This window comes from Carassius carassius, chromosome 19 (genome assembly GCF_963082965.1).
Source record: "Carassius carassius chromosome 19, fCarCar2.1, whole genome shotgun sequence".
Taxonomy (NCBI): domain Eukaryota; kingdom Metazoa; phylum Chordata; class Actinopteri; order Cypriniformes; family Cyprinidae; genus Carassius; species Carassius carassius.
Genome location: NC_081773.1, coordinates 26,155,059 through 26,173,295, shown reverse-complemented (window position 1 = coordinate 26,173,295; position 18,237 = coordinate 26,155,059). Strand labels below are relative to the sequence as shown.

Sequence of the window (18,237 nt, the reverse complement as noted above, 5' to 3'; positions counted from 1 at the left end):
CACATTGTATTATCTTGTATAAAAACAACTCCGTTTCCATGCAAACTGACGTTTCTCAACTCTCCATAAGTTGCCAATAGACCTTGGTTTTCCAAACTGTGGTTCACAAACTCCCAAAATGCATGGGGTTTCTAAAAAAGGTTGACATATTAATTTAAAATCTCTGTGGGTACTTGAAGAAAATATTTTACAATACAACAAAAAAGTTTGGGAAACCCTGCAATAGACAAGAGTACAGTCAGTCAATCAGATAATAGCTTGCCAAATGATAAAAACGCTTGCCACTTTTGAGAGAAATGTCCATCAGAAGGTCAATGAAAGGACATTGGGCGGCACATGGACATGACGTGCAAGACAAGAATTCACTTGTAACAAAAGCAGATGGTGCGTCAACCATTAGCCAGCCATTTTAAGATTACCTGCATCTACAATGTCCATACTTGCTTGGGAAGTATTACTTTCCCAAATGCTAAATTTGAACACTGTCCATTTTCAAATATGTTTGGTTAATTAATTTCCTGTTCAGTTAATTAATTAAATTCATTTATATTAATTTCAGAACTTTTGCTATTACACTACTAGGGTTGTGCAATAGCAAAAGTGCTACACTAAAAGTACTAAAACTGAAATAAATATAATGCTAAATAGAAATATAAAAAAATGAATTTTAAAATGAACGAAAAGCTAATTCCAACTATTAATAAATACTATAATAGTATATAAAAAATATTAAATAACACTGATCTAAAAGTGCAGCTTAGACTTTGTACTAAACATCTCCTTTTACGATCCACTGAAGAAACATATGGGTGAGAAATTGATGACAGGTTTTTTTGTTTTGTTTTTTTGGGTGGAGGGGGGTGAATTGTTCCTTTAAAATCAGCTCAGTACAAATAAGCAAATGCTATAAATTAAGTATAAAACAGTTATGATCAGGTGACACTTCACCAGTATGAACGTGTGCTAATGGTTCACTGAAAGCATAGTGCAAATATAGAAACCTGTCTGAATACCAGTGGTGTTTTGTAGGACATCTCCATGACAGGACACTTTTTTGGGACCCCAGGCTCTCTTTTGTCCAACAAACACACATGCACACTCGATGTAAACAGTGTGCCAGTCTATGAGACATTCAGTCAGCTGAACAAAACTCTGGAAATAAAAACATTTGCTTAATCGACAGGAGGATTTATTTTTTAAGCTAAAGTAACAGTCCTGACTTGATATTCAAATCCAATTGAAAGCTCCTACTTAAAAGCCTCAAGACTAAAAAAAGCTTTCGAACAAGATTATCCTTAAACAAAATATTTCACCCCCAAAAATGGAAACGGTCATCATTTACTCACCCTCACGTTGTTTCAAAACTGGTTTCTTCCATAAAACAAACCAATTTCACAATCTGCGAGACTAAAATAAGTAAAGCAATGAACAGCCTCAGTGAACTAAGTTGTTGTGACTCTGCATCAAGAAATCTGATAAGAATTTGGCTAAATATTTGCTGCCTTCAAATAAGGACGAGTTGGCAGACTTACTGCAGCTGTCTGAAATAGTTCTTACTAAACCAGAGGCCGTTTTATGTCACAAGACAGCATTAGAAACACACACACACACACACACATTAAAAACCTCAGGATTTGTTTCTCTAGTGTAAGCAGGGGAAACCCGAACACCACAGGAAGATGAAAGGCGCCTAATCTGAGAAATGGGGCGAAAGTTGATTTCTGGCAGAGTTAATTTACACTACAAGTTAAAGTAATAACTCATACAATTTCTTTCTTGTTATATTGCTCATTAATGTTGCTCTGAATATGTATTAACAATAGCTCCTTAAGCTACTCGTACACTTAAAGCCCCTACAGTCAATCTAACCTTTCGAAAAAGTAGTTAAACTACAAAACCTTAAAAAAGAAGCTAACAAAACTGAAAACTGAATAGCAGCACTTTGTTATAAAAATTGACCCACAGGGACTCTGTATAAAAAAAAAAACTATTCAATAACATGAATCAAATTTCTCAATGGTATATATGAGGGAAAAATGAAAACATTAGAAGAATGCAATTCATTATCAAAACTTGCTATCCTGTACAGCTCCATATAGCAATGTGACAAAAAAAAGTACACTAACATTTAAAAGTTTGGGGGCTTTTTTATGCAGCAAGAGGGCATTAAAATGGTCAAAAGAGACATTAAAGACATTTATAATATAACAAAAGATTTCTATTTCAAATAAATCTATTTTGAACTTTCTATTCATCAGGGGGAAAAAACGATGTTTTCGAAATAGATAATAAAAAGAAATGTCTCTTGAGCAGAAAATCAACATATCGGAGCGATTTCTGAAGGATCGTGCAACACTGAAGGACTGGAGTAACGATGCTGAAAATTTCAATTTATTAAAAGAAAAAAGCAATTTTACATATTAATATTATTTCATTATGTTCCTGATATTACTATTTTTTAAAGGGTTCTAAAAATAACATTAGTTTGTGTATTTGGTGTAATACAATGTTTAAGGTTTAAAAAACACATTATATTCCATACACTGTACATTATTCTTGCTCCTCTCTGCACCCCCTTTCTGAAGCTCATTCCTCTGAAAAGCAAGGTGTGCTCCGATTGGCCAGCTATCCAATGTGTTGTGATTGGCCACATACCTCAATGTGTGACAGAAATGTTAGACCCTTTTGGAAACACACAGTGTCTCTACGACATGGTGGCAGCAGCGACAGTATTACAGCTAGAATAAAAGTTATACCTTCTTTCTTTGCACAAACATTTGGGCGGTGTTATGCAAATCTTCCAACACCATGACGTGAATGTGTGTGTGTGGGGTGGTGTTTTAGGAATGTGTGGAAAAGTCTTAACTTTTATAAAGAATATCTCTTTGGGTTTGAGACTTAGTTTTTGCATCTTTACAGATTTAATACATTAGAGATGCACCAAAATGAAAATCTTTGGCCAAAGCCAAACTAAATGAAACACTGAGCCTAACGCAGGAGGGCAAATACCGAAAACGGTTTTCCCGCTTTTCCCCCCCATGTATTTAGCTTTTTTTTTTTTTCACCATTGCATAAATTAAATACCCAAATTTAGCTTTTTACTGTTTTGTTGTGTTTTTCAAAGAAAAAAGCTATTACAAAACAACTATTTAAAAATATTTATTTTATATAAAATATTAAAAAATATTTCAGATCCCACAGATACAAATCTATTACAGATTTTAACACTATGTGAGAATGTAAAAATAAATGTATTAATATAGCTGTTGTAATTATTATTATCATAATTACGTTTTTTTTATTTTATTTTACAGAACAACATTAAAATTACAATAGTAACATTTATGTATGTTGACAGAGCTTGTATTTTGGCAGAAACCCCCATGAAAGCCTCAGTTCTTTTTGCTGACAACAGCAGATTTATAAATGATTCTCATTAAGAATTTGGGAAGATGTTTGTCTGGCGTATCACATGGTCACATCCATGCCTTGTCAAAATACATCCAGTCCATGCGTGTATTAGAAAACATTACATTATGCAGTTTATTTACTAATTATTTAAGGCCATTTTGCAATTTTCAAATCATCATACAGTAACCAGCAACAACTAACCCTGAACCAGTCATGTTATTGTTCGGTAAAATTTATTTGGTCTTTTTTGCTTTTTTTCCGCAATGTGCATAGCCCTATTATACATGCAAAAACTGCTTGTAACACTCCAAAGACAAAAGGAAAACTAATTTAACTTAATAAACAAGTAGCCTTGGTAAGCATCAAAAATAGGGCTGCAACTAACGATTATTTTGATAATCGATTAATCTGTCGATTATTTTTACGATTAATCGATTAATCGGTTTATGTACTTATATTTTATTTTTTCCCATTCCCCCCCCAAAGTAAATTATTAATAAAGGGTCTTTATCATTCAGCATAGATTTTTAAGAGATTTTAATAATTTTGCATTGTCATATCCTCATCACAAATATACCTGGAGTTGTTTTATTATGTGTTAGTGATCCCTTGTCAAACTCTTCTGCAATCAAAACACTGACCCATACTCTATCAAATTTCACAAGGAGATTTCAAATAATGTTTTCACCATGGCAGTCCTTAGAGCTCCTAAAGTAGTTTAACATCCCGAACAAAGCTTAAGGAATCTTTCAGAACATATTTTCACGAAGAAAAAGGATAAAACAGAATAAGATTGCAGTGCGTTGTATTTTATTATTTACTGGGAAACAGCTTTATAGCTTATGCTGTGAAATTGTAAACAATCCTTCGAATAAAGTGCCAATGGCATGAAACCTGAATGGAACTCACAATTTAAAGTAAAATCCATCAGAAGGTTGTCCAGAAAAAACGGACACACAAAAAACCTGCTGTGTGAAAAAGCGCAGTGAATACTTAGAAAAAAAAAAGTGCATTTCAAATATCTTTAAACATTTACCTCTCTCATTCAGTCTTAATTAGGCTGCACGACTGAATTATGAACTGGTAAACGACAAACTGATCACAGAACATGTTTGTAAAGCTTTAAATGTTAACTGTTAAAAAGCAATGTTATCAGCTTTTACGACTAAACATTTGCAAACAACATTGTACTGGAGAATCTGCACAAATAAAAGGCTTAGGGGCCGTTCACATATCGCGCCTAAAATGCTAGGTGCACCCATAGACTGTGCGCACCGCTTTCTCCTCCTTTCCAAAGCGCTTGTGCAGAAGCGCCCCTGAGGCGTCTGCCTTTGCTAAGCAACCATGACGTGCTCTCTCCTTGAAGACGCGGAAATTTCAGCAAAGGATAAATGGATTTGCAGCTCTAAAAATCGCTTGCAGTAGCTCTGCTACTAAATTAATTTCAAAATGGGAATCCATATACAGCTATGATCAGCTGTTCCTTCATCTTGGCTGAGCTTTTAACGTTGTTACGGGAAAGGATGAAGCTGATTATTTAGTTCTTGTCACATGACCCGCGGTGCGCTTGCTGCATTCTGAAAAGTTGAAATGTTTTTAACTCGATGCGGTGTGCACGCGCCTGGAAAAACGGGTGCGTCGCGACCGCGTCGCTTCCATTATGAGCGCGCATACTGCGCGCCTACATTGGAAATAACGAACATGAGCGCGCAAAAGACGCGATATGTGAACGGTCCCTTAAACAGTTCAGTAGTGCAGAGTTTACAGGTTAATCTTCTTTTTTGAAGGCTCAAAATAAAGTACTCCCACATCCTGCTGAATGCTGCAGAGACGCCGTTCGGGAAGCACGTGACAAAACAAGGCCAGCTATTGGCTATTCGCTACTTCTCCTGTTGTACTGGCTGAGTAAATCCTCCGGCGGCTCATTACTGCCACACTTTGGTCACCGCAGATCTGAAATATGCACGAAATAAGCCGCTTACGGCAAATAAATTATTTACCAACGAATCGATGACTAAATTAGTTGACAACTATTTTAATAATCGATTTTAATCGATTAAATCGATTCGTTGTTTCAGCTCTAATCAAAAATCTTACTGACCCTAAACTTTTGAACAGTATACAGTAGCTTTAAAGCTACACTATTTACTACACAATTTATTCCTCCAAACTGCTCATTATTCATCATCTTTCATCCAAAACGCCAGCCATTAAGGAAAATTAACAGTGCAGCTCTCACTGAGCTTTACTGAGAGTTTTAAGTCTGCACTCAAGATAATTGTGAAAGCAGCTGAATGGGAGTCAATTTCATGTCACCACGGTGCAAATAACCCAGCAGCAGCCAACGGCAGGCATCACAATACACGCCCCCAGAGAGTCCAAGTGTCGTGGGGGCTATAGTGCAGCGGTAATGGCATAACAAGGTTACGTCTCCATGGGAGACATAGCAAATGGGGGGCTGGTTTGAGAGCAAACAACACAGAAGGACCCTCTCAGATACCCACATATATGATTAAAGCAGCGTGATCAAATATTTGTTATAACTAATAAATGACTTCAACGAGCCTGAATGAGACGCATATTCATTTTCAGCTCTCAAACAGGTTCACAAAACCCTCATGATAAGCCACAACACGTTTTTACACATCCCAACAAATCTGTGAAACACAGCATGTGTGAACGCAACCATATTAGCAGACGTGTATGGTAGCGCAGTGGATGCAATGGCGCTGGAGAACAGCAGTGTGTGTGTGTTGAAAAGAAAAAGGCTCTGGTTATCACAGTCACAGAGTAAGGTGCTATGGTTTTGTTTATCTAAAGACCAGGCCAAACGGTTGAGCCACGACATGACTCTCCTGTCTTATCAGCCGCGGGTGATGGAGCGATGGCCCTCGGTGGGGTGGGGGAGGATCATGCACCATTAATAGGCAGAGGGCAGACACAAGAATCCAAGAGACATGTCTGGTGTATGTACACACACACACACATGCTTTGGACATCTAATGCAAGAACAGTGTTACATTTGCATTTCCAAAATAAAAAAAGACAGGTCTGGCCTAACTACACCTAAAAAACACAGCTAATTGCTGGGTTGTATGAGAGAATACTAAAGTAACTGGTTTTATGGAAACCCTGCAGAATTAGCCTGGTTTAAGGCTCAACTGACACAGATCTGAAGTGTTTTAATGGGTCATTAACAAAATGATTTATTCACGCATTAAAAAAAAAAATTATGTTGATAATTGAGCTTTGCATGAACATTTACTCACAACTAACAATGCAATATTAAAACATGATATCAATGAAATCATCTTCAGAGCTTGTTTTTTCTTTTGTTTTTCTTTTACAATAAAAACCCAATCAGAATATACTCAATTGTTAGGAGCTTGATCATTTAAACAATCAAATTACAAAAAACTGCAGAAGACAAAAACAATCATATATTAATGTGAATGCTAATATAGTTATTTTTACCATTATCAATCTTGATGTGAACAGGCCTTAACAATAGCCTGACCCCCCCCACAAAAAAAAAAAAGTTAAAAAACTTCAGCATAAATGCCAATGCGTCAAATAAAATAGTCTCTTATCTATATACTGTATGTGTGTGTGTGTGTGTGTGTGTGTGTGTGTGTGTGTGTGTGTGTGTGTGTGTGTGGAGAGCAGCTCAAAATTGCTTGTGATGTTTCCCATTTGTAAGTCACTTTGCATAAGAGCGTCTGCTAAATGAATGAATGCAAAAAAAATACCTTGAGAAATGACGCAAAGGCCACCTGAATGCTTGTGGATTAGAGAAGGGATGAATTTAAAAAGATGCAAATTTTCCAAGAAAATTAAATCATCTGGCATGCTATCAGCATGTTTTAAATTAAGCAATCAAATAAATAGTTCAAGCAGTAAAATTTGATTGGATTTTGTTACTAAAATAGATAAACTATATTCTTATTAATTTACACATTTTGTGGATACAGATGGATACTTATTTCTAGTCGTTTGTGATTTACTGGAACAAGATTTTATAAAATAAACAAACAAACAAACAAGCAAAGAAATACATTTCCAACACATATCTAGGTATGAAAGCACATGGCCGTGGGAGCTCTGTGTACAGTAAATACAATCACTTATCTAATCTTTTTTGATTTTGCCTCATTTTTTAGAAAATCAGATGACTAGTGCAAGATTTTGTTGTTTAACTTTGGTGCATGATATTCCGTGCCAACTTACATTCCCAGGAATCACGGCCTACAAGCACTCTGATAAGTGATTATCACAGTGAGGGCAAGACACTGGAAAAAAAATGACAGCTTCAACAAAGAACAGTCAAAGCACTAATACCGATCTGCAGAAATAAACAGACCAGTCTCAGAGACTGGGCACGGGTTATCGCAGACTATGGATAGATACGGCTCAGGCCATTTCACCTCTTTGTGAGCGCTGACACAATAGGAGTAATGTCTGCAGTTCCAGTCAAAGGAAATGACTGCCCTCCCATCTCCTTTAATCAACAAAAAAGACAGATTACACAACACTGTCGACCGCACTATCGCAACAAACAAGTTGAACAAAACAGAATTCTTCACTATTCCGGCCACTTATTTTTTAACAGTGAGGAATAAAACATGGTTAGAAAGCTATATATTGTGTTTTGTATTATATATCTGCATTTTCTGCACAGATTTTTTGGGGAAAATATGCAAATAAGATTTATATATAGTAAAATATGTTAGACAAGAAAGTATTGCACTCTCATAGCTGAAAGCATAATAAATTATCCAAAATATGTAAACTAATAAACACACAAAGGAAAAAGTAACAATAAGGCCTATATATATATATATATAAAAATTCAAAACCCATTTTTATTATTTTGGGACATTTCACATGAAAAACATAAAAAATAATAATAATAACAATTACATAAATAAATGGCCACAGTAATATTAATAACACATTATCCAGCAGCCTAAACTGCTTAGAGTAAAAAAGGGGGTGGGGGTCACTATTTATGTAAGAAAACAAAGATACTTTCTAACTTTAAAATAACACATACCTATAATTCATTCAAAATAAGACCAGAAATGTGAAAAAAATAAATAAAAAAAGCTAAAATATTAAAAAATATTTCAATGTTGGCTTCAGTATACCACCTCCTGGAGCGTTTCTTTTCTGTTTCGTGTGAAAGACGGGTGTCTTGTGACGGCTGCGAGGCTGTCTGCAAGACATTCTCTGACACAACACCAATAAAAAAAAGCCCCACAGTGAATCTGACAGCTGGACCAGAGCCAGGGCATGATAAACACTGTCACTGTCACAAGCCTGTAATAAATGTGAGCTTCACCAAGGGAAAGAGAAGAAAGAGAGATGCAGCGAGAGAAAGAAAGCGGGTTAAGGAAGACCCCCTGAGGAAACGAGGCACTGTGAAGGGCTACCTTTCAATTTAGACAAAGGGTTGCTGAGCATTGAATACATTTGCAGGATTTTTTTGGTGTACAAACTGCCTGCGGAGAGCCTGGCACAAACTACGTGAGAATCCAGGCCATAATTGGCGACGTGATTGCTTTCTGTGATTCATGAGTATGCATCAGATCTCAATTACACAATCTTGCCAAGAGTCCTCTTTAAATATTTACTCAGAGCGTCTCAGCACGCAGGCCCTGGACTTCGTGCGCCGTTTCCCTTCATTGTCCTTGCTCTTCTTTATTCAGCCATAATGAATGGGAGTTACTGCAGCAGTCTGCTCTAATAACCACAATGATGATGGTATGTTTTGCCGTAGAGGCTGCAAGGTTCTGAACCCTACATCTGTAATGATCTCGTCATTTGTCTAAACGCCCTAACTGTAGGACTCATTTAGTTTAAACAACGTCTCTTTGGTGTAGAGTACAGACAGATATAAAAATAAAATTGCTTTCTACAGTCTAGTTTTTCAGTCCATAAATTTGATATTATTGCTTCAATATTTGCAGAGGAGAACAAAAAGACAGTGTGTGAAATCTACAGCAGTGGCCAGAATTAAAAATCAATAACCGAGCCTAACAACACTTCCACGTCAACAGAAGTATCCATCTACAGTAGACTATTCATAATAATAAAAGGTATGATATGGCCAGAATCATTAATTTTATTAAATAATAAATATGGTTTAATAATGTGCAATTTTTTGGGATAATTCGGTGAATATTTAAAATTTTTAATTTAATAATATAGTCTTTAATTTCACTTTTGATTAATTTAATGCATCATTGTAGAATAAAAGTATTACTTAAAAAAAAAAAAAACTCTTACCAACTCCAAATTTTCCAATGGTGGTGTGTATTGTGCTGGAGTTTAAAAAAAATGCTCACTCTAGTATTACAAAACAAACAGTACAAGCTCCCACAGTACCAAGTCTGAAAATAGTTCTTCCGTTTCACCACACGGATGTTTCTGCCAGGACAACTGCTTAAATACCTGGTTCACACACACTGGTGATACTGTGCTCCAATGATGCAGAAGGTTTGGGTGAATCAATGAAAAGATTCCATTAATAAAGTAGAGTAAATTATAAAGAATTAAACCATACAAATATTGCACTCTTTATTAAATAACGAGAACAAAAAGAAACCCAGAAATCCCTGAACAGATCGTGTGCAGCGAGTGTTTCAAACTGTTGCATCAGAAGCGGGTAAAACACCTTCATCCAGAGCTGCTGACATGTTCAACAAGTCGAACACTGTGGCACTGTAACCGCGGGTCACGTAAACTCAGAGACAGAAAAAAAAAAAAAAACACAACAGAGGCATGCAAGCTCAATTCTCACATGAGAGAGCTTTGATAATGAGGGCCAATATGGCAAATCTTTACTCTAAGGAATTCTATCATCAAGCAAAAATAAAAATAAATCAACTTTTAACACTTTTATTGCTTCTAAGTTCAGAACATCTGAGACACACACACTAGAGCTGGTTGATATAAAATATTTACTGTATATGTAATATTTTGTTGGTAGTATAGAACAAACACGGTGATTTTACAGCGCATTTATTTTATTGATTATTTTATTTATTTTTATTTATTTATTTATTTTTATTGCTTTTAACCTCAGCAGCAAAAATGCATTGATTTGTTCTTTAAAAGTTCTCAGAATTTAATATGGCTTCATTAGAACCACATTTCCTCTTTTAAAATAAAATAAAATAAACATCATAAAACATTTATTAAAATTAATATAATCAAAAAGGTAGAAAAAATATTATTATATTTTTAGAACTATATTGCCTAAGTGTAACATACACACACACAAACAAGGCACAGTTCAACTGACATGCTATAACTCACCAAGCGAGCTCATGTCAAAGCCTCTTACTTCCTCAAACATACTCTGGTTATATTAAGAGCCTTAGGGGAATTATTCACAACTCGAACAGGTTATATTTTCAAAAATGTGACAATTCAAACCGTAAACCATGACTGAAGTTACACAGTGGTCGTTGAGTAGAAAAAAAACAAAAACAAATGTGCTTTTATCTGCAAGTTGCTTCGCTGGGACTACAAGATAATTTTTTTTCTTTCTTATTGCAATGCTTCCTCTTTCTGCCTGTTCAGCATGGATGCACAGCTTCGACTAGTACACATCATTCATCTTTAGAGGCGATTTGAGCTTTACTGTTTATTTTTATGAAGACATGCAAATTCATGCCGGGAAGCAATCGGCCTCTCGCTCCACGGCATGAATTTTAATAGATTGCTTAAAAACTCAAAGAGTGCTCTCCACATCGCAGTTAAAAATCTGCTACTCAGGAAGGATCTAGTTGTAAATCACAGCGACGGGACAAGTGGCTGGACAGAGATCTGAGAGAAAATGCAGAAAGTCAGGCAGCACCTGAACACAGAAGCATTTGAATGTGTCTTTAAGTGGATCAGCATAAGCATTTTCCCCTTTAGTCATGCTGGAACACATCATTTCAAACACGTTAGTCTAACTGCGCCTGCCTAAACAGTTATTACAACAGCAGCGTGAAACCAGTGACAAAAGCATAGTTTACGCTATCAATCTCTGAAGGAGAGCTGACAGAGACACCAGCAACACTGCCTGATTAAAAGAATATCACCCAAAACATTTGTCTTGAGACCTTAATACCGTCCAAATGAGTCGTGCTCAATCTAGCTGATTTTGAGTGTCCTAAGGGCTATAACAGATAGGCACTTTGTGATATGATTCTGAGTTTGTAATAGTCATATGCTAATGGTTTTTTGGTGTCAGGCCATCCAAGTGTAAATGGGACCAATTCTTCATCAGAACAGATTTGTTAGAAATTTAGCATTGCATCGACTGCTCACCAATGGATGTGAATGGATGCCGTCAGAATGAGAGTCCAAACAGCTAATAAAAACATCACAATAATCCACAAGTAATCTACACAACTCCAGTCCATCAATCAACATCTTATAAAGTGAATTTATTTTTAACTTCAAACTATACCTTTTAGCTAAAGTTTGAGTTTTCGATCCATTCTATTGGTTTTATTAGCTGTTTGCACTCTCATTCTGATGGCACCCATTCACTCCAGGGTATCCACTGGTGAACAAGTGATGTAAGTTTCGATGAAGCTGTTCATTGCTGAAATAATGCTTTTCTAATCTACATCTAGGGATGATCTGAGTCCTATTTTTTTTAGCAAATGTTCATTTTTGGGTGAACTTTTCCTTTAATCTTTTTTGGCACTTGACAGCATCTGGTCAGTATTTTTTCTAAAAAAGTGAAAGTGAAGTGACATTCAGCCAAGTATGGTGACCCATACTCAGAATTTGTGCTCTGCATTTAACCCATCCGAAATGCACACACACAGAGCAGTGAACACACACACACTGTGAGCACACACCCGGAGCAGTGGGCAGCCATTTATGCTGCGGCGCCCGGGGAGCAGTTGGGGGTTCGATGCCTTGCTCAAGGGCACCTAAGTCGTGGTATTGAAGGTGGAGAGAGAACTGTACATGCACTCCCCCAACCACAATTCCTGCCGGCCCGGGACTCGAACTCACAACCTTTCGATTGGGAGTCCGACTCTATAACCATTAGGCCACGACTTCCCATAAACATCACTGTACTGTGTAATATGATGCTTTAAAAAAAAACCTACCTTTTTCCTCAGGAAAAAAAAAAAGAAAGAGCAGAATACAGGTTTGGAATTACATGAATTTTCATTTCATTCAAGTAATGAAGGCCAGACCTGCTGTAAGAAATAAACTCGGAGCCATATGAAAGCCCAGAGTGATATGCGATATGTTCCCACAGATACTATGTGATGTGGCACATTACCAACAAATCAGTATAATGTGTCAGCCTCCAGGTAAACTGCGCTCAAGGGAAATGCTGTCTGAGAAAAGAACCAGTGAAGGAGCTAATGATGAACGTTACGGGATAAACATCTCAGTGTGCTGAACAGATCAGACCATGAAAAGCCACCAAATCCCTGCATTGTCAATTACCATTATCAGCATCTCTGGCTCACGGCTCCAAGCTGCTGAACTGATCTCACGGCTGGCAGAGCACACTGTGTTGCGCCCTCTCAAAAAAGCAAGGCATTTTCGTTTCTGAACATTTGCACTTAGGAACAGTTCACCCAAAAATGAAAAATTCTTAGACTTAGTTTCTTCCATGGAACACAAGCGTGGACAAATTCGGATCCTGGCTGCTTTTTTCATTTCAAACACAACAAATAGAGGCTCAAATTTTCAGAAAAAAAAACAATATTAATAAACCACCATAAAAGAATTCTAAAAGTGGTTAGTAAGACTCCTGATTTCACAATAGTGCAGTTCTTTTGAAGCAATACAATAGTTTTGAGTCCTGTAAATACTACTTTAGTCTTTCCACTTTTTAATTCAATGTTACTTGCCATTTTTTGTAATTATCTGTGAAATTTACTGAGTGGAAACTGTTTTTACACCAATCTGTTTCCAGTGCAAAATTTAAGCAGTTATATTCTGCCATGCAAAGAATACAAATGACTTTTTTAAACACCAAATCTGATGTTAATTCAGTAAATCACAGAATGAAACTGGCAAACTTCCGCAAATGTATTAAAAACATACATCTGCATTGCTTTTACGCTTCATGTCACACTACCTAAACTGGGCTGAATAGCAGCACTCTGTCATCCGGTTCAGCTGCTAAAATATGCAAAAACATAGCATCTTAACATGATACATTTTTGGATCCGCTGTGCTTTATCAGCCCCAGTTTGTAGAGTCAGTGGTGCATGCCCTGTCAACCGAGCTGAGACCAGTTGCTGGAGAACTTTCTGACATAACGCTGGATCAAATGAACGTGCTGTATTCAATGCCTGCTCTTGGACATTGGACTTGCACTTGGCTTTATCTGATGTTGGGTAACTGAGACACTCTAGCACTCTCCTTGACTGTTAAATTAAAAAAGGCAAGCGCATTTGTTGCACAGCTGTTTGACAAACATTTGATTTAAATAACATTTGCCAGTCTGTGTGGTTTTTAAATGCCAAAAACTAGAGCAGCTGAAATATTATTCAAAAGTCGGGGGCGGTAAATTTTTTTTACGGTTTTTGAATGGCATCTCTTATGCTAGATGCATTTTGTTTGATCAAAAGAAAAGCAATATTGTGTAGTACTTTAATAGTTTAAACTAACTTAAAGTTTTATTTATTCATGCAATGGCAAAGCTGAATTTTCAGCAGCCATTACTCCAGTCGTCACTCATATCATCCTCAGAAATAATTTTTATACAACACGCATTTTTTATTTCTTGATCATTGGATTCTTTAATGAAAAGATCATTTAAAAGACTGTCACAATAATCTTTCATATTGTTGTTTCGATCAATTAAATAGATCCTTTCTGAATAAAAGACTATCTTACTTGACTTAAAATGAACTGCAGACGCATTTCTCCCAAATGCTCATTTGACAATTAATGCTGATATTCTCAAAATAGCCAGTTTAAATACTAAAATATCAGTCTATCACGACATACATTTATGATTCCAATAAATGTAATCTCACACCACCTCAGATAGAGCCAATTCATGACAATGTTTATAAAATCTAGTTTGAGAGGCATAAATCAATAAGCATAAATCTCTTCCAATACTGCAGAAAGCCAAAACACACATCCAGCACAGAGTGTTAAGAATATTACCAACCAGAGGACACTCTTCCAATCAAAATCCACCTAATGAAAAGACTTTAAAGAAAACACCAAGAAACAATCAGAAAACTGCTGTCCTTCAAAACAGAAGAGCTACAGAGAGAATTTCAAAAGCTCCCTCGTCTTGTTCTGGCATCTCTAGGTCAGCTCATTAAAACAGATGAGGGTTCAGCAGTAAGTTCAGCATGAGGATGTGAAATTAAAGCCATATGCTTCGGAGCAGCATATGCTATATTATTAAAAACACAACAGCGGCAAGACCACAGGAACATCAGCAACAATACTGCCCAAAGAAAAAAAAATGCTATCCTTCCTAAGGAGTCCATCGGTTTAAAGCGAGTCTAAAAACTCCAACAGCCGGTGATAAGAGTCAATTCTTTCCCACAGCCGTCCTATCTCAAAACAGCCCTTAAAGGAATAATATATGACGGCACGCTTAAATCACATACCTGCAGTTGGGTGGAGGATCCAGAGTGATTTCTGCAAGCTCTTTCTGGATTCTGCGAGGGAGAGAAGAGAGAAAGGGAGAGATGGTGAGAAAGCTGTGAGAATTGCAAGCAGCCAGGGAATTACACTGCCCTCTACCTCTGCTGCGTTTACTGCACGGCTGGCTCTCCCTTCAGCACAGCTAACATGGCTGCTTCCTCTTTGTTCTCGGAGGCATAACCCGAATCCCATAACAGGAAAACTTTGCCGTGCTCGTTTCTGCCTTTCCCTCCATCGCACACCGTTGATCATCACCTCAGCTCAAAGCCCGCTCCCCTTAGCACACCCCCCGCCCCTCGTCAGCGGGTTTAAGTCACTTTAGGCACAAAAGATTTTCTTTTAAAGCTTATATGCAAATGAGGCAGAGGGAGGGGGGGGGGTGTTCTCGGGCATATTTGACAAGAGCTTTAATGCACAGCTCTGATGCTGTTACTTAAGCATTATCAACAGCATGTAAAGGAGCCAGGGCAGGATTTTTGACATTTTCTAAGAATAACAGTTTGTTTTTTTGATCTGTCATTCCACCCACATTGAGAAAGTCTATGGTGTTTTAATGAGCATTGATGCAGATTGATTGGTTAGTGGGGTTTTTTTTTTTAGCATCAATTAAATTTTTTATGGTGGAATCGCTGTATTTACTAGTCTCCATGAGGCAGAGGGATTCGATTCACTTCTCTTGCTCCTCAAACAACTTTACATAGAAGTTCTGGGATGCCTCAAAAGAACTTTTGCTAAGTAAGCATGGTGTGGTTTGTTGAAATTAAATATAAGCCGATTGCACGGCTTCTTTGCTCATGCAGTGAAGTAATTATTTAAGCTTAGTGCTTTTATTCTCAAGTATGGAGCACAGACGCCAAAACTGTTAATTGGCACATTGTGAAAATGAACTTGAACGCACAAAAAGTGATAATAAAAAGCAGTTAAATGTGTTGAAAGGACTGAATTTAGAAATGAGATTTAATTTTTTTCAACTGCAAAACAGATAGATTTGTCAGCTTTACCTCTTTGCGCTGGAGGATAATTTGGCTGTTGTTTTGCTGGACAGTTTGGTGGACTTCTTCTGCTGTTGTGGAGGCGTGGGTTGTTTTCGCTCCTCTTGTTCTTCTGGTTCTGGCACCGGAGGATCTCTCTGATCCGCATCGGAACTGCCGCTGCTGGTGCTGGGACTTTCATCATCTGACCGTTGTCGTTCACTGGACATTTTCCACCTTTGTAAAAGGACAACAAGAAGTTCTGAAGCAGGGCTGACTGTGATCACAAATCTCAAATTTGCTCAGTGGAAACTTAAATCCTAACCTCAAGGCCACCTGGAACCCTAACCCTTTTGTTTCTAAATACAAACAGAAGCAAGGAGGATATACAAACACATTTAGACCATTTCTACAGGCATAAAGAATAGAATTTCAAGCTCTTTTAAACACTTATTTCTGTATCGGATAAAAGCATCCACCAAATACATAAATCTAAATTTACTAGCAACAATTGCCTCTAATAAATAGACCTTTAAGGTACAGTGAAATAGATAGTTGCAACTAAATAAAATAATAAACACGGGTGTCAAATAAACAGGTAGAAGAAAAACTGGAATAGGTGCCTGCAACAGCTGGAATGCTTAGTAGCTGGCTGTGAATAGCTAATATATGAATCAAATATTCCCATAGAAATTAATTGTTTAAAAAATGGTAATGGAATAGTCACTTGTCACAACAGTAATGAATGTCAGTAAACACTGGCAAGTAGAATCTAATGAGGCTAGTCAGTGTTGGATTACTTACACTGGTAATTAAAAGAAGTTCCAATAAACACAACAAAAATAGGTATTTGTTAGTTAGGAGTAAACGCTCAAACGGCTTGCCAGGAGAGCAACAACCACAATGAATCCATAGGATCTGGACTCTGAAAACACAAGCAAGCCTACAGATGATCCGATCCAATTACATCAAACTGTTGTCATTCTGAAGGACAAATCTTCCCCGTTTTCACACGTATAGCCACACACACACCAACTTAAGCCATTCGCGACTGAGCTGATAGTATTTGTAAATAGCGCAGCGGCAACATTGATGCAACCATTATGACGTTTCAAATGGATCCGAGATACATTGTATCAGTTTTGCGCTTAATGTTACAAGCTGCAGCGACCATCACACGTTCACAAAACCCTCCTCCGCAAAAAGAGCCTTTAGTTTTTTCACTCTCCATCTGCTGATTAGGTGCAAGTGGCTGAGCTTATGAGAGTAAACGAGAAAAACACACGGCGGTTCCAGCAGAATCTGTCGCTGAGAAGAAGAGGATTTCAAGAGCTGCAAAGGAAAGCAATAATTGCACCTATTCGCAGCATGTCCACCCCCTTCACTTTAGGAGAACGAGGCGATATCGCGAGCGGATTGCGAGGAAAAATCGAGCCTTTTAACGCACGCCGGGGCGAAATGATTCAGACTGGATCTTTTAAAATCCTTTGTAAGAGGTTTGTTATGGTAGGAGGCACTCCAGTATCAGCATGGTGTACCAACTGATGCGTGAAGTCAGTTTCGAGCTCCCCTCTCTTCAGACCTGAAAACACTAAGAAAGGACGACGTTACCCCGTCTAGTGTGGACTCTACGAGACCCTTAGAGCTTCTTCTTTACCTTAGACGCGGTCCTGTCCTGATCTGGGGTGGTTAGGAGTGTTAAAAATCCAGTTGAAATGGAGCCGGGAAGACGACGGGCTCCGGCCGAGCTGTGAACATTGGAGAGTAGGAAGGAGAGGAGGCGCTGCAGTTTAACTCTGGGCCGAGGGGTGGCGCTGTGCAGCGCTTGGACATAAGCGTCTACCGCCTCGGATGGTCCCACACAACCTTTAAACCAACGTCAAATTGTATCACCTGACGATATGCTCCACCTGAGCAGGATTTTAAAACCTGTCACCGTGCGTGTGAAGAAGACATCGGCAGCGACCTGTCGAGAGCGAGGGGGGATGTTGTGGCGCCGCGTCGGGAGGAAGTTTTGACATGTTGTTGTTGTGAGGGCTCCATGGTGAGCGCAATCAGCTCACGGAAACTTTGAGCGTGGGTGAGAAGTTTGGCTGGAATTCCAGCGCAGGTGGGAGTCCCTGCACAGCAGCACTGCATGACTTCCTGTATGACTTCTCTATTGTCTGCTACACTTCATTCCGTGCCGCTCTTTGACTCCTCAGGA

General features: G+C 37.8%; 1 protein-coding gene and 1 long non-coding RNA gene across 2 annotated transcripts in view; one reads left to right on the top strand and one right to left on the bottom strand.

The window, feature by feature from the left end:
• LOC132095476 (ubiquitin-conjugating enzyme E2 E3) overlaps positions 1-17,838 on the bottom strand; it is a 45,612-nt gene extending 27,774 nt beyond the window's left edge. Inside the window, exons 1-3 of the mRNA XM_059500524.1 lie at positions 17,689-17,838; positions 16,062-16,268; positions 15,024-15,074 (exon numbers count right to left, since the gene is read on the bottom strand). Coding sequence (XP_059356507.1) covers positions 15,024-15,074; positions 16,062-16,261 — 251 coding nt within the window. The 5' untranslated portion in view covers positions 16,262-16,268; positions 17,689-17,838. The remainder of the gene's footprint in view (positions 1-15,023; positions 15,075-16,061; positions 16,269-17,688) is intronic.
• Positions 17,839-17,989: 151 nt separating this feature from the next.
• LOC132095477 (uncharacterized) overlaps positions 17,990-18,237 on the top strand; it is a 47,731-nt gene continuing 47,483 nt past the window's right edge. The window contains exon 1 of the long non-coding RNA XR_009422452.1: positions 17,990-18,141. This is a non-coding gene — a long non-coding RNA (uncharacterized LOC132095477). The remainder of the gene's footprint in view (positions 18,142-18,237) is intronic.